At 42.2% G+C, this 22,612-nt stretch overlaps 1 protein-coding gene across 1 annotated transcript in view; it reads left to right on the forward strand.

Moving 5' to 3' along the window:
- FAT4 (FAT atypical cadherin 4) overlaps window positions 1-22,612 on the forward strand; it is a 222,090-nt gene that overhangs the window by 157,731 nt on the left and 41,747 nt on the right. Inside the window, exons 5-6 of the mRNA XM_069978580.1 lie at window positions 7,647-8,569; window positions 9,297-9,471. Of these exons, the coding sequence (XP_069834681.1) occupies window positions 7,647-8,569; window positions 9,297-9,471 (1,098 nt within the window). The remainder of the gene's footprint in view (window positions 1-7,646; window positions 8,570-9,296; window positions 9,472-22,612) is intronic.

Here is a 22,612-nt window from a genome sequence, read left to right on the forward strand (position 1 = left end):
GCACAACGTATATTTACGTAAAGGTACAGGCGTTGTTGCAATTGGCAACAACAGCTGTTCTTTTTACGAAAACATGTGTTACTTTGTCTTCTATGGAATCCCGGCCGGAGGGTATACACATAGTATGCGCTCCAGCCGGGATCTCTCGCAGCGCCATAAAAAACTGACATGTCAGTTTTCTGCGGCCGCTATTCAGTGAAAAGCGGCCGCAGAAAACCCTGTTAGTGCGCACAATGGAGCGTGCAGCTCCAGCCGCACGCTCCATAGTGTGCTGTGGGGAGTTCTGATGTGGGCGCGCACGGATGCATCGGCATCAGAACCCTGCGGCTGCAAAGATCATCCGGACGGTACTGCAGTACCAGCCGGGATGATCTTTTCAGAGGCCGGCCGTTCCATCACCTTGTCACGGAACGGACCTGGCCGATCCGTTGTGCTGATCTCTAGTTCTGATCTATATGTTGTTACTATTATTATCTTATTAACGCTAAGCAAACGGTATTTTTTTGCCTCCGGTAGGATTGTAGTTCTGTACATTGATAACATGTGAGTATGTAAAATAGTGTAGCCCATAAGAGGTGATGGAATGAGTAAGTGTTCATCCTTCCCTTGGGAACATCACAATGTAGGAACATTAATAGTAACTCGTATAAACTGCTTGTCGGGAATTGCTACAGACATCTGGGATCCTGGCATATTGGGCAGACTTCATTTTTATGCCAAAAACAGCTGCTGGGAAAGTTAGAGAAGTCATTGCGGTGAATGTTAAGCACATTGCAGATAGTGTGATTATTTAAATAAAATGAAGATTGTTTACTCAGATAATTGCAAGTATTTATTTTCCGCAATATGCTAAGTACCGCCGTTACCGTGACAACCCGCCGAGCTAAAAACACTGGAAGGGAGATCGTGCATTAATAGTAAATTAAACCCCTCGTTTTCTGCCAAATGCTATCACGTAGAAAAATGCAATAAAAGTTTTCATATACTAATTGTTTTAATTAGACTGTAGATGATGGATTGGGGCCAAATGGATATCTCTGCTCCAGCATTACAAAGTTTATTCCTCACATTCAAAAAGGATTATTATAGGATGTTGTAACTATTATTTAAAGGGGAACTATCAACAGGTTAGATTAATCTAACCTGCTGATAGCCCCCGATAGCGCCCCCCCCCCCGTGAGGCTGACCTCATTCTAAAGGTGGCGCATCACTGAGGGGAGGAGATATCGGTGCACCCCATGTGCTGGGCCCACCTCCATGGCACCAAACCGATATTACATTTGCACATATACAAACCGGAGGAGAACCAGGAACTAGGCGGCGATATGAAGAACGACAGCCCTGTTGCAATGTACACGGCGGTGGCGATCAGGTTCTATAGGGGGTCTTTATTGACTCTATCAAGTGGTACATTCATTTTAAATGATAAAATTGTGCTAATGATAACAAATGTTTACCTATAAGAATTTTCTTAGATGTCCCCTAAACCAATTCTTAAAGTGTAACTGTCATTTCTTTTTTTTTTTTTGCAGAAATCAGTAGTACAAGCGATTTTTGGAAACTCTATAATAGGTTTTATTAGGTAAAAAAGCCTCTTTCTGTACTCAAAAAGCAATCTCCCAGCCTCCTCCCACCCTCACTTCTTATCTGTTCATTATTAGTCAAATCCGTCTTTATTACAGAGAAGCCAGTGAAGATGGGTTCTGCTGTGTTCATTATATCCTATGGAGGAGGGGGGCGAGGGACATGAGTAAGCAGGAAGAAGAGACAAAGCTCAGCTGTTTGTAGACTGTTTGTCTGGGCACCTAAAATGCTGGATTCAGAGGTCAGAAAGGTCAATGCTTATCTAGGAACTTGCTGAGAGAAGATTGAAATGTGTTGTGCAGGACTGCTCCGTACTCACTCACTCCTCTCAGCCCCTCCCCTCTCCATAGAGCATAATGGACACAGAAATCCTGCTTCTTCTGAAGTGAGGGGCGGAGAGGGGTAGGAAAACAGCTTTTTGAGTACAGAAGGAAACTCTTTTGGTAAATAAAACCTATTACAGAGTTTCTTAAAATCGCTTGTAGTATAGATATTTATTGTTTTCAGAAAAATGACCCTGAAATGATAGTTATGCTTAAATAATTAGCATCTGTGCCTATTGATTGTATGGGTAACCCATTGCAATAAAACAGACCGATCTGAGACCTTTATGACACTACTACACATGGTAGCCCCTGTCCATACTACAGTATCGGACCATGCCAGCAGTGTAACATGCATTTACTAGATAATAGTGTCTTTCTATTAGTGGTATCATAGTCAGGAGACATCTATGTGATGTGTCCCTGTTAATTTATTTTCCTGATTTTTTTTTTTTTTTTTTACCTTGTAAACTTTGTTCCCCCAGTAGTACTACTCCTGTTATATTGTTTGTTTTTATCTTAGTAGCTTCCTGAACATTGTGCTTGCAAACATTCGCCCTACACCCTTTCCAACTCTGGCCATTCATGATTAATGCTTGCAGGAATCTACACAAAGGAACCGTCTGCTGTTCAGGAAGTTTCCACGTACACCGATCATGAATATTTACAACAATGACACTAGTCCAAATCCATTCAAAGAAAAATCCTTACTGGGACTTAGAGTGTCTGCCGAGGCTTTAAGAATCAGTGGTCGTATTAATCTGTTTCTCGGTATAGAATTTCTTTTCGAGCAAAGCTTCTAAATACATATTTGTAGCTTATGAAAAAACATGAATTTAAAAATGAGAGAGTGATTTACAAAAATTAGTCGGATGTGTAGGATACCTTCCTAGTCTACTAACTACATTTTATTTTCCAAAAACTCATACGCCTTATTTGTAACATTGTCCGATGTTGGCAAATAATGGCATATTGCTAGAGTGTACCATAACATGCTGGTTGGTTGCATAACGGCTGCTACGGGGCCCAAGGCATTAGGGGACCTGGCAGGGCCGGCCTCCTAGTTTAGAAGTTCCCCAGCCCAGCCACTCAGTATACTCCTGCCTGTCATCCCAGTCACAGGCTGTATACAGTAAGCTGGATAACCACCAGCTTACTATATAGAGACATGCACAAGCCAAAGAGACAGAAATGGCTGCACATCGCACCCATGGCTGACACGAAAGCATATTCAGCTACATTTAAAACCAACATCAGAAGTTAGTATATAATTTGGTCAAACCATATTGCCTCATGTACCACGTGCAGGTCTTCTGATACACGAGTCCCTAACCAAAAAACATCACTGTGCCGATCAGCGACCACAATCCCCGCAAAGCGTGCACAAGCAGAGAAGGGGGGCCACAGAATGGCCCTGCAACCTCATTGTCATAGGACCAGACCCTAAAGGGCCCCCCCCAGACCCCGCAGGCGCCACCGGCGGAAAAAGTGGACGCCAAGCAACACAAGTGTGAACAAGCTCTTACCTCTCTCCATTCCTCTGCAGGTAGAATGGGAAAATACTAGGAGATCCTCCCCTTATGTACACAGGTGCTTCCTGCTAATTTATTACTATACTAATTACTATATAGAGACAGTGATGACAGGCAGAAAGGTGTAGAGATGCAGTACTGTGTACCCTATGCCCCTCTCTCACCTCTACACTATGAGCTCAGGCTTCTTCCTGCTCCCCTCCAATGCTGAAACAGAGGAGGGAGGTGCCTGTTTGTGTGTATGTATATCTGCATGTGTGTATCTACTGTAGTTAGTGTGCCCATTTGTGTGTGTATGTACAATTTATGTGTGTAGGGGGGGAGATTCATGAGGGGGTCCCCACTTAAAGTTTGCTATGGGGCCCAGTTGTTTTGTTGTAACACTCTTGTTTGCTGGGTTCTAAACAATTTACATGTCAGTGGAAAGTCTTCTGTAGGCCTCCATGCTGGCCACAGAGTGATCTGCTCATATAGCCTGTCTTTGGCAAGCTGTACTAGCAGAGTGTCAATCTAACTTGTTAATGCTGTGAAACTAAAGCATTTATCAGTATGAGCAATCTAGTGATTGCTTATAAAAGTCCTCTAGAGGCACTTATAGTTTTTACAAATATAAAGAAGCCCCTTCTTAATAATTCAATTTACCTCCTGAAACCATTATGGACCTGGCATGGACTTACATTATACCTTACATGTATGATGCAGGTCCATGCAGATTTAATGGTGACTTTTATAAAAATAATAATAATATTCAACATTACCCTGATTCTGTTAGCCGTGCCATTTTAATAAGCAGTGCTTGCCCAGGAAAGCTTTTTATGAGGAGCAAATAACCAGGATAATGTTAACACTTTTCTGCTATATCAATCTGAGACAAAAATCAGACACATCGGACAGATAACGGCCAATGACAACCAATTCATCTCATTTTGATAAATCGGGGCCATGATATCCATTAGCCCTTCATTTCCCGCCATAGTCATTTCCAATGGAGCACATACTGTAAGGCTATGTTCTCACTTTGTAAGAGACTGGCTGTTCTGTGACCGGGAACTTAAGTACCGGCTGGATGATCTTTATGGCCGTAGCGTTCTGATGCGGGCGCATCAGCGTGCGCCCGCATCAGAACTCCCCATAGGACACAATGAAGCAAGCGGCCGGAGCTGCTCGCTTCATTGTGTGAACTGACAGGGTATTCTACTGCCGCTATTCACTGAATTGCGGCCGCAGAAAACTGACATGTCAGTTCTTTGCGGCCCGGCATGGGATCCCAGCCGGAGCGAATATGATGTGTATACACTCCGGCTTGGGATCCCATAGAGGAATAGGTAATGTTCCACGCTGCATAAAGTGCGGCCGTTGTTGTTGGTGGCAACAACGGCCGTACTTTTACGTAGTGTAGACATAGCCTAAGGGTCCTATTACACTGAGCGACTTTTAACGATTAACGACTAACGATAAACGATCGCAAACAAGATTTTTTATCGATAACTTGAAATCGTTCACCATATTACACAGAACAATGGTCATTAGATACGATCGTTACTACAATCGTTATTGCGATTGTACGATTATGAAAAAATGAATGATTAATGAAAAAAATTAGAAATGTAGAACTTGAGCGAACGAATGTGGAATTACAGAGAACTATTAGTGATTATTTTAGGTTCAGATCTAAATCAACGATCATTAACATACAAACGATTTTTCGATCGTTGCCCGCAATTACACAGAACGATTATTGTTTAAATTCGAACAATATAACAATTTTTTGTAATAGGGCCCTTACACATGATGTTGTTTGCATTTTTTCCCTTCTCTTTATTAGAGCTCTCTTTCATTTATTTTACTAATTTTACATTAATTTCTAGAAAAACAACCCGAGATCTATCATAATAAGGAGCCAATTATGCCTATTGTCATAATATTCATTTGCAGACAGTACTTTGGAGGTGTCTGCAGACATTAAACCCTTGTCCATGAGAAGCTCTGGAGACTGGGAACGAAGGGAACTTTCCTACTTGTTTATATTACCGTTTTCTTTCTTCTGTATACGAATGGAAGATTAGTCGTTGTTATTAAGAAATGTGGCATTATAATATAATATACTGTAATTAATATGGCACGTAGAATAATAACCATTGAGACATGTAAATAAGAACTACATTCTGCTATTCACTTAACAAGCCAATATAAACTGCAACAATAGAAATCATGGAAATGAATCGGAGTACAATGGGCGTGTAAGGCGAGCCTTGCCGGACAATTAACCTAATTGATTCCCTATCCATAGCTACTAGCTCTGCTTAATGGTAAAGCTCCTTTCTATAATCCTGTCTTCGGTGGCTTATTTCAGGACTCATTTTTATCAACCGAGTCATTGCGTCTAGTGGTCCGCCAGTTTTCTGAAGGATCTAATACGTCTCGCAGTCCCGGGCACGGGTTCCTTCTGTTTTCTCAATATGGTTTTATGTAATTGTGATCTCATTATAGTTCTGTATTCTATTATCCGCTTCTTTATGCCAGGAATTATTACTTCTAATACAAAGACAGAATGGGACCCTATGGTTCACATGTGGAAGCAGTTGATAAACTATGTAGTGGTTCTATAAATTAACATGGAGTGGAAGTCTAGGGTGTTTCCCAAAACTACATTAAAATATGAGACCCTTGGTTATGTGCAGAGAATATGTCCAGCTGAGTCCTACGGTCTTTCTGATCTGGCTGGAGAAATAAAAGATTTGTTTAACAGGATGAACAAATTCTCATATTATAAGAAAAATCAGGATTGAAAAATGCAAGATCTGCTCCTCCTTAAAGGGAATGTGTCATCAGAAATTACCTATTGTTTAAATAATGTTTTTATGTTAAACATATTTAAAAAAAAAATTGGGTGACATTTTTTTCGATTTTTCCATTATGAAATAATCCTAATATCTTGCAGCTTTCATTTCCACCACTAGGACTAAAACTGAGCTGAGACTTCCTGTTGTGTCTGTAGTGACAAGAAGAGGCTGCTGTAAAGCGTTCTGTACAGCATTGCAGAGTCATGTGACACCAGTAGATAGAGGAGACAATAGCGGCTCCCTGTGTAATGACCTCTTCACAGGTCACAGAGTGCGCTCAGTAATTTTATTGTCATCTACGTCCGTGAGTCTTGCTGTAAAGCATGTCATTAAATGCTGTCAAAGCAGCTCTGGCAATATGGCAGCCTCCATAACAATGTACAAAAAGTGAAATAAAAAAAGATTACAGTTTGAAACCAGAAACAAACTAAAATAAAAGAACAAGTTTTAGTATCTGATTATTACTGCTTCTGTGAATAGAGTCATGGGTATAGCACATGACCCACGGCTCTATTCATTCCTATGGAGCTAACGGAAAGAGCTGAGTACCTGCAGCTTTATTCATTACACAGAAGCCAGGGCCCAATACAGAGATCAGCAGGGGGTACAAAGGTCAGACACCCCAATCACCCATAATGTAATTGCTAAAAAATGAAAAGAGATCTAACACATTAAAAACCTACAAAAAGCATGATAAAGAATAGAGTAAATTAATTATATTTTACAGACGTAAGCTATGTTCACACAACGCTGAAATGACAGGCGTTCATTTTTATTGAACTGCCATCATTTAATGGAAAATAATGACCATTATTTGTATAATAACAACTGTTATTTGCCATTAAATGACGGCAGTACAATAAAAAATGGCTGTCGTTTTTATGGTGTGTCAACATAACCATAAAGCCCATCTGGAGCTTAAAGGGGTATTCCGGGTAAAAATTAACTTTTCCCCGATCCACAGGTCCGACCTTTGAAACCCCCCCTTCGTTCTCCGCATCGGACCCCGCCGGGTCTGGTATGAATAGAGCCCGGGGCGGCATGCGCGCCGTGGCTCTATTCATTCCTATGGAGTGATGGAAAGAACCGAGTACAGTGCTCTTCCGACATACTCTCTTGCTCTATATGGATGTATAGAGCTGCGGGTGGCGTGCCGACCCGGGGCTCTATTCATAACATATTCGTCGGGTCCGATATGGAGATCGCTGGGGGATTCAGGGGTCGGACTTCCCGCCATCTCCTGTGGATAGGGGAAAAGTTATTTTTTCCTGGAATACCCCTTTAATTGTTTTATGAGAATATCCCATTGAATTCCATCAGTGTATTTTAGATGTGTCTGACTTTGTTTTTTGTATTATTTTCAGGGTTGAACTCTAAGCTGTTATACAGCATATCTTCAGGAGACAGTATGGGCCAGTTCCAGATTAACAAGCATGGAGTCTTAAGTATTCTTCAGACACTGGACAGAGAAAGCCAGTCCTTCTATAATCTAGTGGTACAAGTTCATGATTTGGCCCCTCCGCCTGCATACAGATACACAAGCACCGTGGAAGTGTCCATTATTTTGCTGGATGTCAATGACAACCCACCAAGCTTCACATCTCCTAGGTTGACTTATGTCCAAGAGAACACACCTACCGATACTATTGTATTTCGCGCCCAAGCCACAGACCCAGACAGCGGTCCAAACTGCTATGTCCAGTATTCATTGCTTAGCTCTTTGGGGAATAAATTCAGTATTGGAAACATCGATGGTGAGGTGCGACTGATGGGGGAACTAGATCGAGAAGATATTTCCAACTATACTTTAACAATCATAGCTACCGATAAAGGAGAACCTTCCCTTTCTTCTTCCGTGGATGTTGTGGTTATTATTCTTGATATTAATGACAATAATCCTCACTTTTCACAACATCTCTTTAAAGTGGAGATAAGTGAGAACACCCTAACTGGAACAGATCTAATTCAGTTGATAGCAACCGATGCAGATGAAGGAATAAACGGCATGGTTCGCTATACCATCATAGATGGAAATCCAAGCAATGAATTCAGGATTGACTCAGTCACCGGAATGGTATCAATAGCCAAGCCTTTGGATCGCGAGAAGAAATCATCATACTCCTTGGTCATCCAGTCATCGGATCGGGGTAGTAACCCACGGACAGACACAACCACAGTCAGCATTCTTCTTACCGATGTTAATGATGTGGTTCCGAAATTTGAATTGTCCCCTTATTCAGTAAATGTTCCAGAGAACTTGGATGTATTACCCAAGACTGTGCTCCAGGTAATTGTAACTTCTGTTGACTTCTTTTGACTAAAGGCCCTATTACACAAAGTGATTATCGCTCGTATTGGGCTGATTATTGGACATTATGGCCAATAATTGCTTTGTGTAATAAAAGACCAAGATCAACCGACAAACACAATGTTGGCTGATTGTTGTCTTTCAACGTCTTTCAACATGTTGAAAGACTAACAACTAGGATACCAACGATAGGAGTGATGGCAGCAGACCGCCGCTATGTCCTATGGACTCCCCGAATGACCTAAAGATCGACTGGGCAGTCCCTCTTGTAGCTCCCCGTGCCCCTTCCTCTGCACTTACCTGCTCGCAGTCAGTGTGTGTAACAGCGCCATCAGCAAGCGGGGAACGGGGAGCAAGTGAGCACTGACCTGACAGGTCGGCGCTCTCTTGCTCCCACTGATCGCTCCCTGTGCAATAGGAGCGGCGGCAGCAGACTGCTGGTACCTCCTATGATCTTTAGATCGTCCTGAAAGCCCCTCCCGCAGCTTCTCACCCCCTGCCCCCCGTACTTACTGGCTCTCTGTCAGTGCGAACGGGTAAGTGGGAACGAAGAGGAAGCGAGGGCTGACCTGACAGGTTGACGCTCTCTTGCTCCTGCTGATCGCCCCGTGTAATAGGGGCTTTAAGCAGAAACATTAGATACCTTTGTAGAATGCCGAATGTCTAGGTTGATAAGATAAAATTAAGAATTGCTTTATTGTTTCAGGTTGTTGCCAGAGATGATGACCAGGGACTTAACAGCAGATTAACATATGCTCTAGCTTCTGGCAATGAGGATGGCGCCTTCAGATTGTCATCTAATGGACAACTTAGTGTGGTGAAAAGTCTGGACCGAGAGATGAAAGACCAATATATATTACTAATCACAGCCGCTGATTCAGGTACGTAACTTCAGAAGGATACTAACATAAACATGTGGCCTTATTCACACGTCCCATAATCTACAGATCTGTATTTCCGCACATTGATGTCCATTGGGTTATTCACATAATCAGTAGATTACTAGGACGCAAACCAATCCTGAAAAAAAAAGACTCGCCCTAGTGCAGACCCCCGATTTTTTGTGGATTCTCTTGTAGAAATCAATGGGATCCGCAATTTTTTACAGATTGTAACCTTTCGGCATCCATATTTTCGTTAAAAAAAAAAGGATGAGTCATTAGTCACATGTTTATAGGTTGCGTTCCTAAAAAACAGATTTACGGAAATATGGATGTGCTACAGATGCCCAATCCGTAATTTTTTGCGGACTGTATGGGTAGATAGCGGGAGGACTCTACAGACGTGAAAAAAAATTCCTGAACGTGTGCATAAGGCCTTACTGCTCGAACCAAATCTTTAGGAAAATGAACGGGGTGTAGTTCCTGTTGTCTTTATTAAACCACAAAATCTGCAATAGAATTTAGAATTTCACATCATTGTATATGTTTGCATTGTGCACATTATCCAGTTACTTTAAGAGGTAACTCTACCTAACTATGGCGTTATTGGAAAGAAAAGAGGGTACTGTGGGTACTGTGACTAGGAGACTCCTTTAAACAGAAGGGTCACTATGTGAACAAAAAGGGTGCAGCCTAAACTCATCCTTCTCCTCTTAAATATCCTGGCTCATTTGCAGTAGCGCAAGACAAGTGAAGATCGAACAACGGCCGTTGTTTTAAATCCAAATTGTACATTGAAGTCTATGGACAAGGGGCAGAAATACAACAACGGCCATCGTTCAATACATTGTGTGCAACAACGGCCATTGTTTGCATTGACTTCAATGCAAATTATTGCATCATGAAATGCAATTATTGAAAACAATTGCCGTTCTTTTCCTAATAGGTACGATGTGTGAACATAGCCTTAAAGGGATGAATATACCTGAATTGTTTTATGCCTTTGAAGACACTCGTAACATTGGGAAATGTGTCTGCGATCCCTCCAGTAACGGGTGTCACAACAAGACGACGGACTCTTGATCTTTGAGATTTCTTACTAGTAGTGGAGGCCAGTAAGAAGACAGAGAACACGTTTGCATTCCTTGATCATTGCATACAAGCTTCTTAGGAAGAACTATCTCTCTTTATGATCTGTGCCAGGGTCTGGAGATGAAATATTGTGCAATGCAGTGTTTACATGTGTGTGTACCGGGATATAAAACAAAACTGTCTGCTCTCTCTCCTGAGAAGGATTACTACAGGCTGTCCTCAATCCACCTTCTCTATAAGTGATAGATGGGACTCGTGCACATACATCGGAATGGAACTATGCTATGATGAGGATGCAATGATGATTGTATCAATGCTGTCATTTCCACATCTGTTCACCTTACATCTCCGTTTTTTTTTTTAGCATGTTAGGCCTTATTCACATTTCCATTAGTACTTTCCCATCAAGCTTCTTTTGCTCCCTGACAGCCACAATAGTATAGTACTACTATTCAATCCATCAAAAAGAACAAAACCTGTAGGACCCAAATCAGATGGAAGTTATTGCAACACAGATTGTAATGGATCCGTTAGGAATCCTATACAGAGGAAGGCCAGGATCCTAGTGGTGGAAACAGAGACTTGTGTTGTCTAAACAAATCAGGATCCTTGGGACCCATGAAAGTTTATCTTCTAGTTCAGGAGTAGGGAACCTCGGCTCTCCGGCTGTTGCAAAACTACAACTCCCATCATGCCTGGACAGCCAAAGCTTTAGCTTTGGCTGTCCAGGCCTGATAGGAGTTGTAGTTTTGCAACAGCTGGAGAGCAAAGGTTCCCTAACCCTGTCCTTGTTTCTGATAATAAGTATATAGAACTGCAGTTACTGTACCTACCTATTTACTATACAAAGGTACATTAAAAAAGAGTAATAATAATAATAATAATAATTACTATTATTATTATCATATCATAGCCATAGGAGACATAATTAGAGCAGAACGTAAAAGATATTATCATATCCTAGTTCCTCAGGTTATCTCTGGTATTACCTCCACCGACATAGCTACCATGGAGGCAGACCACGCAGCTGCTACAGGGCCCGTTCGGTAGGGGGGGCTAGGACCCACCCCTATGAAGCTTGATCTGCCTTCATGGTACTGCTCAAACCAGCCCTCCTCCCTGGACAGCTGCTGGCCCACACCAACCCAACATGCTCCTTCCGCCTGGAAAGCCAACAGCTGCACCAATCTCCCAGAGACAGCCGCCAGCCCGCACCAAGCCCCCCTTCCCCTGGACAGCCACCAGTGGCGTTCATTCCCTTGGGCCCCCATGTGCACAAGTGATGTCACTTGCGCACTGGGGAGCCAGGAGAATGAGATCATGCCGAGGGCTGCGCTGGGCTGATTGAGTATATATGTATGCTGGTCAGGGGGAGGGGGGGGGGGGTTGGGAACGTACAGAATTCATGGGGCCCCACACAATTTTTTGCTATGGGGCCCCATGAATCCTAGCTATGCCACCGCTTAGCTCCCTTCACTTCTGTGAAACTGAGCTACAAGACCACACAAAAACGAAGGACGACTAATGCTGTTTTTGAAGGGGGGGGGGACCTGTGTTTTTCTAATCCTAGAGAACCCCTTTAACCCCTTAAGAATGCAGCCAATTTTGGTATTTAGGACACAGCAACATTTCTCAAATCGGACCTGTCTTCATATTCAACTCATTGTGCGATTGTTTTTGGTGACACATTGGGGGAGATTTATCAAACATGGTGTATAGTGAAACCGTCTCAATTGCCCCTAGTAACCAATCAGATTCCACCTTTCATTTTCCAAAGAGTCTGTGAGGAATGAAAGGTGGAATCTGATTGGTTGCTAGAGGCGACTGAGCCAGTTTCACTTTACACCATGTTTGATAAATCTCCCCCATTGTACTGTACTTTATATTAGACTTTATATCAGACGTAAATTTAGGTTTTTTTTTATATTGAACAATTACATTCAGTGTGGCATCTACAGGATGCATCCACCAGCAACGCTGCAGTGGGAGTGGGGTTGTGTTTGACAGGCAACTCCGGTCACCAATCGGGAAGGCTCAGACGTAGATCCCCAAGAGGCACCAGTACGCCCCACAGCATTAATTATATCGCCACCAAGATGTACTGGAATGCCCTGGAGTGGGAAGGGGTTAATGAGTTAATATTTTATTTATGATATTAATACATGTTAGGTTTTATGTTTTGCTTTTTTTCTATGCTGTGGTTAAAACTATAGGGCTTGGATTTTGCTTTTCCATTTGATTGGTCATTTCTCCTAGCAATTGGAGATGTCCGGATTTGTTAATAGAACACTTCCCCAATGTACCGCTATCATTTCCATTGCTGATATGTCTAAGCTCCATGTTGTGAGTTTTTTTTCTCAGGGTTTAATGTAAAAAAAAAATGCCCCTAGATCTCTATGGGTAATATCATGAATTCTCGATAGCATCGACAGCCTTCAGATTACATATATGGGCCTATCATTCTACCTTGCACTTTTGCCAGGAAAGCAACGGGCGTCTATGTGAAAGCCTTCTTTATGGGACTGTTGCAGCTTGCTATGTATAAATCACCGTTTTGCCTAGCTGCGGCTCGCTTTGTGAGAAAGCCAATGAGAACATACATCTCTCTTATTCCATCTGGCCGAGGCTAAGCAAGATGGGTAAATATGAAGGTCTGGCTTGAGGTCAGGATTCTCAGGAACAGTACCGGTACGGCAGCTTTGTTCACTAATGTCTTTAACTCTTTGAACAATTTCTATGGGGAAAACACTTGCATTCCATCCATCACCATCTATTTATTTATTGGTTGCATCCATATTGAACTGCACATCTGGAAACCTGCTAACAGTCATGGTCTACTGTTTCAGTACAAGACAGGCTGTGGTGTCCAAGTCTTCTCTGTACAGCTGCATCCAGACCCTATATTCTCTTTGCCACTTCTAGCACTTGAGGCTTAATGCTAACAGATGATCTCTAATATTTAGCCATCCATTGTGAGTTTTTTGGTAAAATATAGATTTATATTATTAGTTATTACAGGAATATTTAAACTATACCTATCATTAAAAAATAAATATATAAAGTGTTGCTGTTGTTATAACTTTCTAAATCAACAGTAGATGTGAAATGAAGCAAATTTGCAATTTACATTCATTTTCTTTATTTTTTTATTCTGCTGTAAAACAAAGCTGTACTTACCAGAAATCCAGGTCCAGTCTCCTGAAGGCAGCTATATAACAGCTATACTTACCAGAAATCCAGGCCCAGTCTCCTAAAGGCTGCTATATAACAGCTATACTTACTATATCCAGGTCCAGTCTCCTGAAGGCAGCTATATAACAGCTATACTTACTGTATCCAGGTCCAGTCTCCTGAAGGCAGCTATATAACAGCTATACTTACTGTATCCAGGTCCAGTCTCCTGAAGGCTGCTATATAACAGCTGTACTTACTGTATCCTAAAGGCAGATTTTCTGCTTGTCTGCTGGTTGAAAAAGCAGACTAGACACAGAAATTCCAGCCAGTATAGAGAGTCACGGCTCAATGTGTCCATCAGTCCATGACTGCCTTCTCTCTGTAAGCGCTCAGATGGCCTGGGATAGACAGGACTTCCTGTTTTCTGACTGCTTCCTGTTTTCCGAAAACAGAAAGTGCCATGTTCTCCATGATAACTAAAAAAAATAATGAATCAATGTAAATTGCAAACTTGCTTTATATCACATCTACTGTTGATTAAGATTTAGAAAGTTATTACGACAGGGACACTTTAAAGCCTCCATATTTTTTTATTTTTTTTTTAAACTATTACTGATGAATAGTAGGCACTTACCTCTCCCAGTGCCCACGATGACCGGCCTCGAGATCCCCCTCGGAAGTCAATTTCCCCCAAGGTTTGATGATGTCACAAATGCCTGTCCCGGCTGATGGACTGGCCACTCAGCAAATCAGTGACTGGAGCGGCATCCCACCCCGGTCACTGACAGGTTGAGCGGCCAGTCCATCAATCTGGTCGTGACGTGTCAGTGCTGGAGTTCCTGGAGCCCAGCGAGTCCTGAGGCCGGGCACAGGGAGAGGTAAGTTTGTACTTGTTATCAAAATTCCCCCTGCCCCTTCCGGTTGCAGATCCCAAGACTTCTCATTTAACCCTTAAGTGGTGACGAAGGGATTTTAGTGCTCTCCCTGTTGTCATTGACCCCTTGAGAATCCCCTCCATGATACACAGCTATTTTATGAATTTGTATGGGATATAAGGACCTAAATCCAGGACCCAATCAGCAATTTATTAGACAACCAGATTATACAGTATATTGTACAGTAACGGCTGTCTTCCAGCACTTATCAGCTGCTGTGTGTCCTGCAGGAAGTGGTGTATTCACTCCAGTCTGACACAGTGCTCTCTGCTGCCACCTCTGTCCATGTCAGGAACTGTCCAGAGCAGTAGCAAATGTCCATAGAAAACCTCTCCTGCTCTCCAGACTGGAAAGAATACACCACTTCCTGCAGGACATACAGCAACTAAGAAGACTTGAAAAAATTTTTTTAATAGAAGTAAATTACAAATCTCACTTTCTGGCACCAAAAGATTTCAAAGAAAATGTTTTTTTTTGTTTTGTGAACTACCCCTGTAAACAGACTTAAGGATTTATTGTGACACAGTGAAAGTTTTCCTTGTTAGGTATACTATATATTTCGTGCCAGGGGGTGAGCCACTTGCCATAGAATATAGGAAATTATGACAATTTTGTTAATTTCCTATATATATAATATAATATAATATATATATATATATATATATATATATATATATATATATATACATACAGGACAAAGCACTGGTGTCTTTCAGGCGGCGTGTATTCTTCAGCATGTTGTTCTGTAATGGATGTAGTAATGTACGTCCTATTCATCAGCCACAAGGATCATATTGTAAATGGGTTCAATAAGGAAAGTAGGCTTCACGATTGATTTTATTCCTAGGGAGGTAATTTTAGACTGTTTACATTGCTACTTTGGGTTAAATTATAAGACATTTAAGCTGAGCAGAGTAAAACAAACACACTTGTTATAAAGTATCAAATATTTTTTCTAGTAAATTTGCCAATTTAAAATGAAATTCGGTATCCTCCTGCGCTGTACTAGAAAACATCTGGGTATAATTTCATTGATGTTGGATGATCTCAAGAAAGTGGTAACTTACAAGGAGACTGATTAAAATGTGAAGTAAGGACACTAATGAAATGCTTCATAGTCGGGGGGAAGCCGCATCATCTATCCTCTCCCATCAGCGGCTCAGTCATACCATCAGGAGAACAGACTGTTCAAAGCTCCGGCAAATCCCCTGCTGCAGGACATGGTCAGGCTTATGACGTATAGCTGGGCTTTTTGGATGACTGTTTAATGCAGTTACTGGCAGACAAAGCAAAGAGAGGAGTAAGTAGTATACTGAAGGTGTGAAAGTACTTCACTTATTAGAAGTAGAATAACAGCTTGTTCCCAACTCTCTAAATTGCTTTAAAAAAAAGCCAATTGCGTTACTGTGCTTGAAAGCTAAATTATACTGTTTGATTTCCTTAAAGGAAAAGTCCCGGCAAAAAAAAAAAAAAAAAGCAGTCAGGGAGGAGGTGGCTGAACATAACAACATGTACTTACCTTCCTGGCTCCAGCACTGTGGTCTGCTGTCTCCGCTCCGGTTCCTGGTCCCTGGCTGCTTCTAGGTCTGGGTGGAAACCTGCGCTGTGATGTGTCAGGAGAGCTCAGCCAGTCAGCAACCGAGGCGGGACTCCGCTACTAACATGTCACGTTGCAGGTCCCCACTCAGACCTAGAAGCAGCCAGGGACCGGGAACAGGAGTGGAGGACAGTGGACCCCAGCACTGGAGCCAGGGAGGTAAGTACATGTTGTTATGTTCAGCCACCTCCTCCCTGATTTAAAATGTTTAGTTAATGTTTAGTGAGGGTGAAACTGGATACAGTGGGAATGCGTTGGAGATATAACTGCTATAGGCAGCAACAATGGATAGTATCAGTAGAGCAGGGGTAGAACAATGAGTTATGAAGACAAAAGTGTAGTCAAACAGGTTAGTAGCTGATAGCAGGGGATAAGACAAAACGATTATGGGGTACTGGTAAGCAGAGGTTACCATAGTCAGACAAGCTAGGAGTCAGGTAACCAGGGTCAGGAAGAATCAGGTATCAGTCACTGTACTGTAGAATTAGATGTAAAAATAGTGAAACAAGCAAGCGGTCAGGTAACGAAGGTCAAACAGGATCAGGATGCATTAAAGTAGAGAATCCACAAAAAGTCAAGTTCAATTACAGGATTAGCTACCAGTACAAACAATACAATAGAAACAACTGTGACAAAGAGGTCAGTGTATGGGGCGGGGTTAGGCACTGTGCACCCACTACACAGACCTGATGCTGGAGTCCAGAAGTTTTCCAGACCACGTTATGGCTATGTTTACACAATCTACTTTTTATAAAAAGAACGTCCGTTGTATTCCTTTAAAACCGTTTTCACACAGCAATAATGCAGCAATGGCCGTTGTCTTGACGCAATGTATTGAACAGCGACCGTTGTTTTGAGTGCTGAACAATGGCAGTTATTCAATGCATTGTGTCAAAACAATAGTCCAGGCGATTTTAAGAAACTTTGTAATTGGGTTTATTAGGCAAATATGACATTATCTGCATTCAAAAAGGTCCCCCCCTCCTCCTCTCCCCCTCTCTCTCATTCAATGCTCATTATCAGGAAATCTCGACTCTTTTACATTAGTCGAGCCCTGTGTAACCTATGGAGAGGGGAGGGGGAGGAGGGAGATTAATCGCCAGCAGAGAGCAGAGAACATAGGATTACACAGTGGGAGCTGTGTGAAAGCCGGTATTCAGAGGTCAGAGAGGTCAGTGCTGACTTCAGAGGAGATAGCCCAGTGATGTAGCTGTAAATTAACTCTTTGTTGTCCTGTTTTGGTGCCTCCACCCCTCCCTTCTCCATAGAAAACCATGAAGACAGGGGGGAGAGCTTCAAACTGCTTTCTCATGATAAAAATGCATTTTTCGGCTAATAAACCCAACTACAAAGTTTCTTAAAATCGCCTGTACTATTGATTTCTGCAAAAAAAATTAAAAATTAAACGACAGTGACACTTTAAAGGAGCTTCGCTAAAGATTTAGTGATAGTAGTAACAGTGACCAAAAAAAAAAATACATTCAATAACCTATAAAACCAGTTATTTGCCTTCCTAAAGTACCGCTATGATTAAACTGCATAACGTCTAGACCAGATCCAGCTTATTATTGCCCCAGAACGTTTTATTTTCAGACCAGTGATGCATTTGGATTATAAAAGATATTGGGGGTAGATGACTTAGTTGTGTTCGGCATCTGTTTCCCATGAGAAAATAGCAATTGTCCTCAAAATGATGCACAGTAGAAAAGGAACTGTAGACTTCTAATAGTTTTAAGCTTTTCTCTGCTACTTTGATGTATTATTATGCTTAGATCTTTTATCAGTGTATAAGGATACAAAAGCACAGCAATACTGGTGAGAGCCGAAGTAAAGTATACTGTAAATCTATAAATCGCTAGAAATACCATTGTTTGTACTTTTCGGGCTGATAGTATAGTGGACCTTTCTACATTTGGTGCTCTCTTTCAGTATACCAACACACTATGATGACAGACCCAGTTTAAAGGGGTTATCCAGTGCTGCGAAAACATGGCCACTTTCTTCCAGAGACAGCCCTACTCTTGTCTCCAGCTTTTGCTGCTCAGTTCCATTGAAGTGAATGGAGCTTAATTGCAAACTGCACCTAAACTGGAGACAAGAGTCTTGTTGTCTCTGAAAGAAAGTGGCCATGTTTTTGTAGCACTGGATAACCCCTTTAAATGAACACATTGAAGTCTGTTACTTCTGATTGTGAAACCTTTTTGTGCAGATTCTTGTGTGGATTAGCCCAAAATCACGTGTCAATCAACGTGGACCCTCTTATTTCTTGTTTATAGCATTGTTCTTCATCTCATTCCTAATTCCCAGTGTGTCTCTCCTCCCATTTCTAGTCTTCAGTGTTGCTCCCGATCTCATTTCTGGTCCCCAGCATGACTCTTCTCTGAGTCCTTATTCCCAGAATTTGTTCTCCTCCTATCTCGTCCCTTTTCTATTCCCAAACATGGCTACCCTCTGATTCTGTGTCCTCCACATGTGACCTTCCCTCTTATTCCTGGTCCCCACCATGGCTCCTCTCTCATCCTTAATACCCAACATGGTTTTGCTTACATTCCTGGTTCCCAGTAGAACTTTCCCTCTCATTCCTAGTACTCAGCATGGCTTCCCATCTTATTCCTGGTTCCTGACATAGTTGTCCTCTCATTCTCAAATTCAGTGCTCAGCATTGCCCCCTTCTCCTACAGCATAGCTGCATTCATAATCCCCACCTTGGCTCCCCCTTTTATTCATGGTTCCCATTTGTATTCAGTAGCATGGCTCCCCTTTATTCTTTCTTCTCCTTCCTCCTCCTTCTTCTTCTGGCGCCCAGAATGACTCTCTTCCTCATTTTCCCTCTCAATACTAACCTTGACACCTCAATGTCAAACAACAGAGCCCCCTCCCCTTCTTTCTCTGGCAGCCCCCTCCCCTACTTTCTCTGGCAGCCCCCTCCCCTTCTTTATCTGGCAGCCCCCTGCCCTTCTTTCTCTGGCAGCCCCCTGCCCTTCTTTCTCTGGCAGCCCCTCCCCTACTTTCTCTGGCAGCCCCCTCCCTTCTTTCACTGGCAGCCCCCTCCCCTTCTTTCTCTGGCAGTCCCCCCTGCCCTTCTTTTTTGGCAGCCCCTCCCCTTCTTTCTCTGGCAGTCCCCCCTGCCCTTCTTTCTCTGGCAGCCCCTCCCCTTCCTTCTCTGGTAGCCCCCTCCCCTTTTTCTATGGCAGCCCCCTCCCCTTCTTTCTCTGGCAGCCCCCTGCCCTTCTTTCTCTGGCAGCCCCCTCCCCTTCTTTCTCTGGCAGTCCCCCCTGCCCTTCTTTCTCTGGCAGCCCCCTCCGCTTCTTATTCTGGAAGTCCCCCCTGCCCTTCTTTCTCTGGCAGCCCCCTGCCCTTCTTTCTCTGGCAGCCCCCTGTCCTTCTTTTTCTGGCAGCCCCCTCTCCTTCTTTCTCTGGCAGCCCCCTGCCCTTCTTTCTCTGGCAGCCCCCTCCCCTTCTTTCTCTGGCAGCCCCCTCCTCTTCTTTCTCTGGCAGCCTTGTCCTTTTTCCCATTATTGCTCCATAGTATTGGAAATGTTCCTTCTTTTGTTCTCTCGGCTCCAGTGATGGGGTGCAATCTCGGCAGCATGTCTTCCCTTATGTCACTACCAAGTTTCCACGTTTGCTTATAATGCAATGTACAGTCTTTTTAATGGGGATTCCAATGCAAAATGTGTTCAAAAAGTGGTTAAGGGGATTCTGAAGAGTTGCAGCATCCATTGACTATAACAGGAGGCAAATTGGTCACAGAAAAAAACAATCTAGCTTGGATGGGGGGGTTTAAAGGTTTTTTTTTTCATTTGTGTTTTGCTTAAACTTGCAAAACAATAGACAGCTTCAATGTATTCACAGACATGTCGGCATCAGTCTCGTCATTATTCCAAAAGTGTCTTAATCAGCTTATACTATTAAATAAATGGCCAGACTTGCAGGGATTAAGAGACATAAGGCATGAAAATACAGTATTAATGCGCTTGTGTACGCCATTGTATTGTATCCCCCCAGCGTGAAGCAGGTGCGTCGCCTAATTAGATTATTACACAGTTTGCTAATTACAAAGTTTTAGCTAAAATGTATCATTTTTTTTGTCATGGATGTTCTGTCTTATTCACCATATATTGCTAATAAACTATAATAATAATAATAATAATAATATATATAAAAAAAAAATATATATATATATATATATATATATATGTAGTGTTATAAGGGCTGTAGTAATCTTGTGGCTGGAGACGGCAGCAGTTTATAGTAATTAGGACTCCTGATGCCGGATTACTACAGCAGCTTGGAGTCAAATCTGATGAGCGTGTAATAAAGACATAATTGTTATCATGAGATATCTGGAATATGGCAGAACATAATAAGCCCTTCTATAATCTCATTTATATTCCTTGTAATTAGTCATCTCCCATCGGCTACGGAATTAATCTAAGATCCCTAACTAAAGGTCGGGTAGACTTCATTCATTGGTGGCTCCGTACATTTAATGAACAGGGATCACGAAGAATTCCACCCAGGAATGTCTACCCAGTCTGATTGTTTGTTGTCAATTGGGAAAAAGACACAAGAACAATCTCAATTTTGTTTCGGCTTTGATTGGGTAAAGGAAATGTCTTTGTTAGGCTATGTTCACACAATGCCAAAAATTTTGAAAAGGCGGACGATTTTGATGTTTAAAAAAAAAAAGTCAGTTTTTGCCGCGATTTAACTGACTGCAATGGCAATGCATTGAAGTCAATGAAAAGACAGACGTCCAATGCTCACAATGTCTTGAATAACAGGCGTTTTTACCAAAATAATGGACATGATCGTTATTTTCGGACGTCTTTTGCAAACAGCGGACATTTTTTATTAGTTGTTCACACACAGTTTTTCTTTTGTCACCGTTTTTTTCTCCATCTTTACTAATAAACTCATTTGACTTTTCAATTAAGCCGCATCCAAAGGCCAATTAGTAACCCCAAACTAAAATAATGTACCAGCAGCCATCATTGCTGCTGGTACAGGCAGCTAAATTACGTCCGTTATTTTAGACTCAAAATGACGGACGTTATTTAAAACGGAGCTGAAAAAACGTTCTGTGACTAAGTGGGTTGACTAAAATGCATTGAAGTCTATGGAATAACGGACATCTATGGAATAACGGGCGTCTTTTGGCTTGAATGTGTCTGCCTCAAAAGACGTCTGTTATTCCATAGACTTCAATGCATTTTATTTAAGTCACTTATAATGATGCAATAATGGACGTCTTTTTAAACACAAAAAACGACGCCTATTTCCTTTTTTGGACCTTGTGTGAACATAGCCTATGTTGTTTTCAATTGTCTACCCAGTCTGATTGATTGTTGCAGTGTGCAACATCAGGCCATGTTCATACAATGTATGAGACCGGCTGTTCCGTGACCCGGCCAGGTCACGGAACTGTCGGTCTCAGAAAAGATCATCCCTGCAGTAACGGCTGGATGATCTTTAGCGCCACAGAGTTCTGATGCGGGTGTATCCATGTGCGCCTGCATCAGAACACTCCAATGCACACTATTGAGCGTACAGCCGCAGTCGCTTGCTCCAAAGTGTGCACTGACATGGTTTTCTGCGGCCGCTATTCAGTTTTTTTATGGTGCCGCTAAGGATCCTGGCCGGAGTCTATACTATGTGTATACACTCCGGCCAGGATCCCTTCAGCCTTCAGCACCACGTGAGTTCCGTGGATATCTCCACGGAACTTACATAGTGTGAACATAGCCTCAATTGGGAAAAAGACACAAGGACAATCTCAATTTTGTTTCGGCTTTGAATGGGGAAGGGAAATGTCTTTGTTAAGGGACTGACTCCAGCTACTATACATGTCCACCTATTAGATACATTGATGCTTAGAATGATATTTTGACTATTCCTGCTACAGTACAATGGATGACGTTTCCACGTATGATATTAGCATCTTAAACTAATAGAACAGGGTGTGTACGGAGACACTAAAGCTCTACTTCTCATTATGTCGATTATTATCAAGGGAGGATTTAGGAAGGACTTACTGGTGGTCCACTGCTAAATAATTAGAAACCCAGTCCTCAGGAGTTAGTGCAATTGCAGCGAAACCAGGATTCTAGGAAGCAAGTCCGACCAAGAAAAACAGAATCTTTCACCACAAATATGATATTGGTATTAAGCTCGGGCTACATAGTTAAAATGTTACCGATTCACTCGCTGCTCAGTCCGGTGACTTCACTATGAAATTATTCCAGTACATCACAGAGCATATGTTATGTATGTCAGGCCCATAGGAGACTCAAAATGTCACGGATCCTTTCAAACGAGACCAGACATATGGAGGCGGGGG

The sequence above is a fragment of the Dendropsophus ebraccatus genome, chromosome 7, assembly GCF_027789765.1.
Source record: "Dendropsophus ebraccatus isolate aDenEbr1 chromosome 7, aDenEbr1.pat, whole genome shotgun sequence".
Lineage (NCBI taxonomy): Eukaryota > Metazoa > Chordata > Amphibia > Anura > Hylidae > Dendropsophus > Dendropsophus ebraccatus.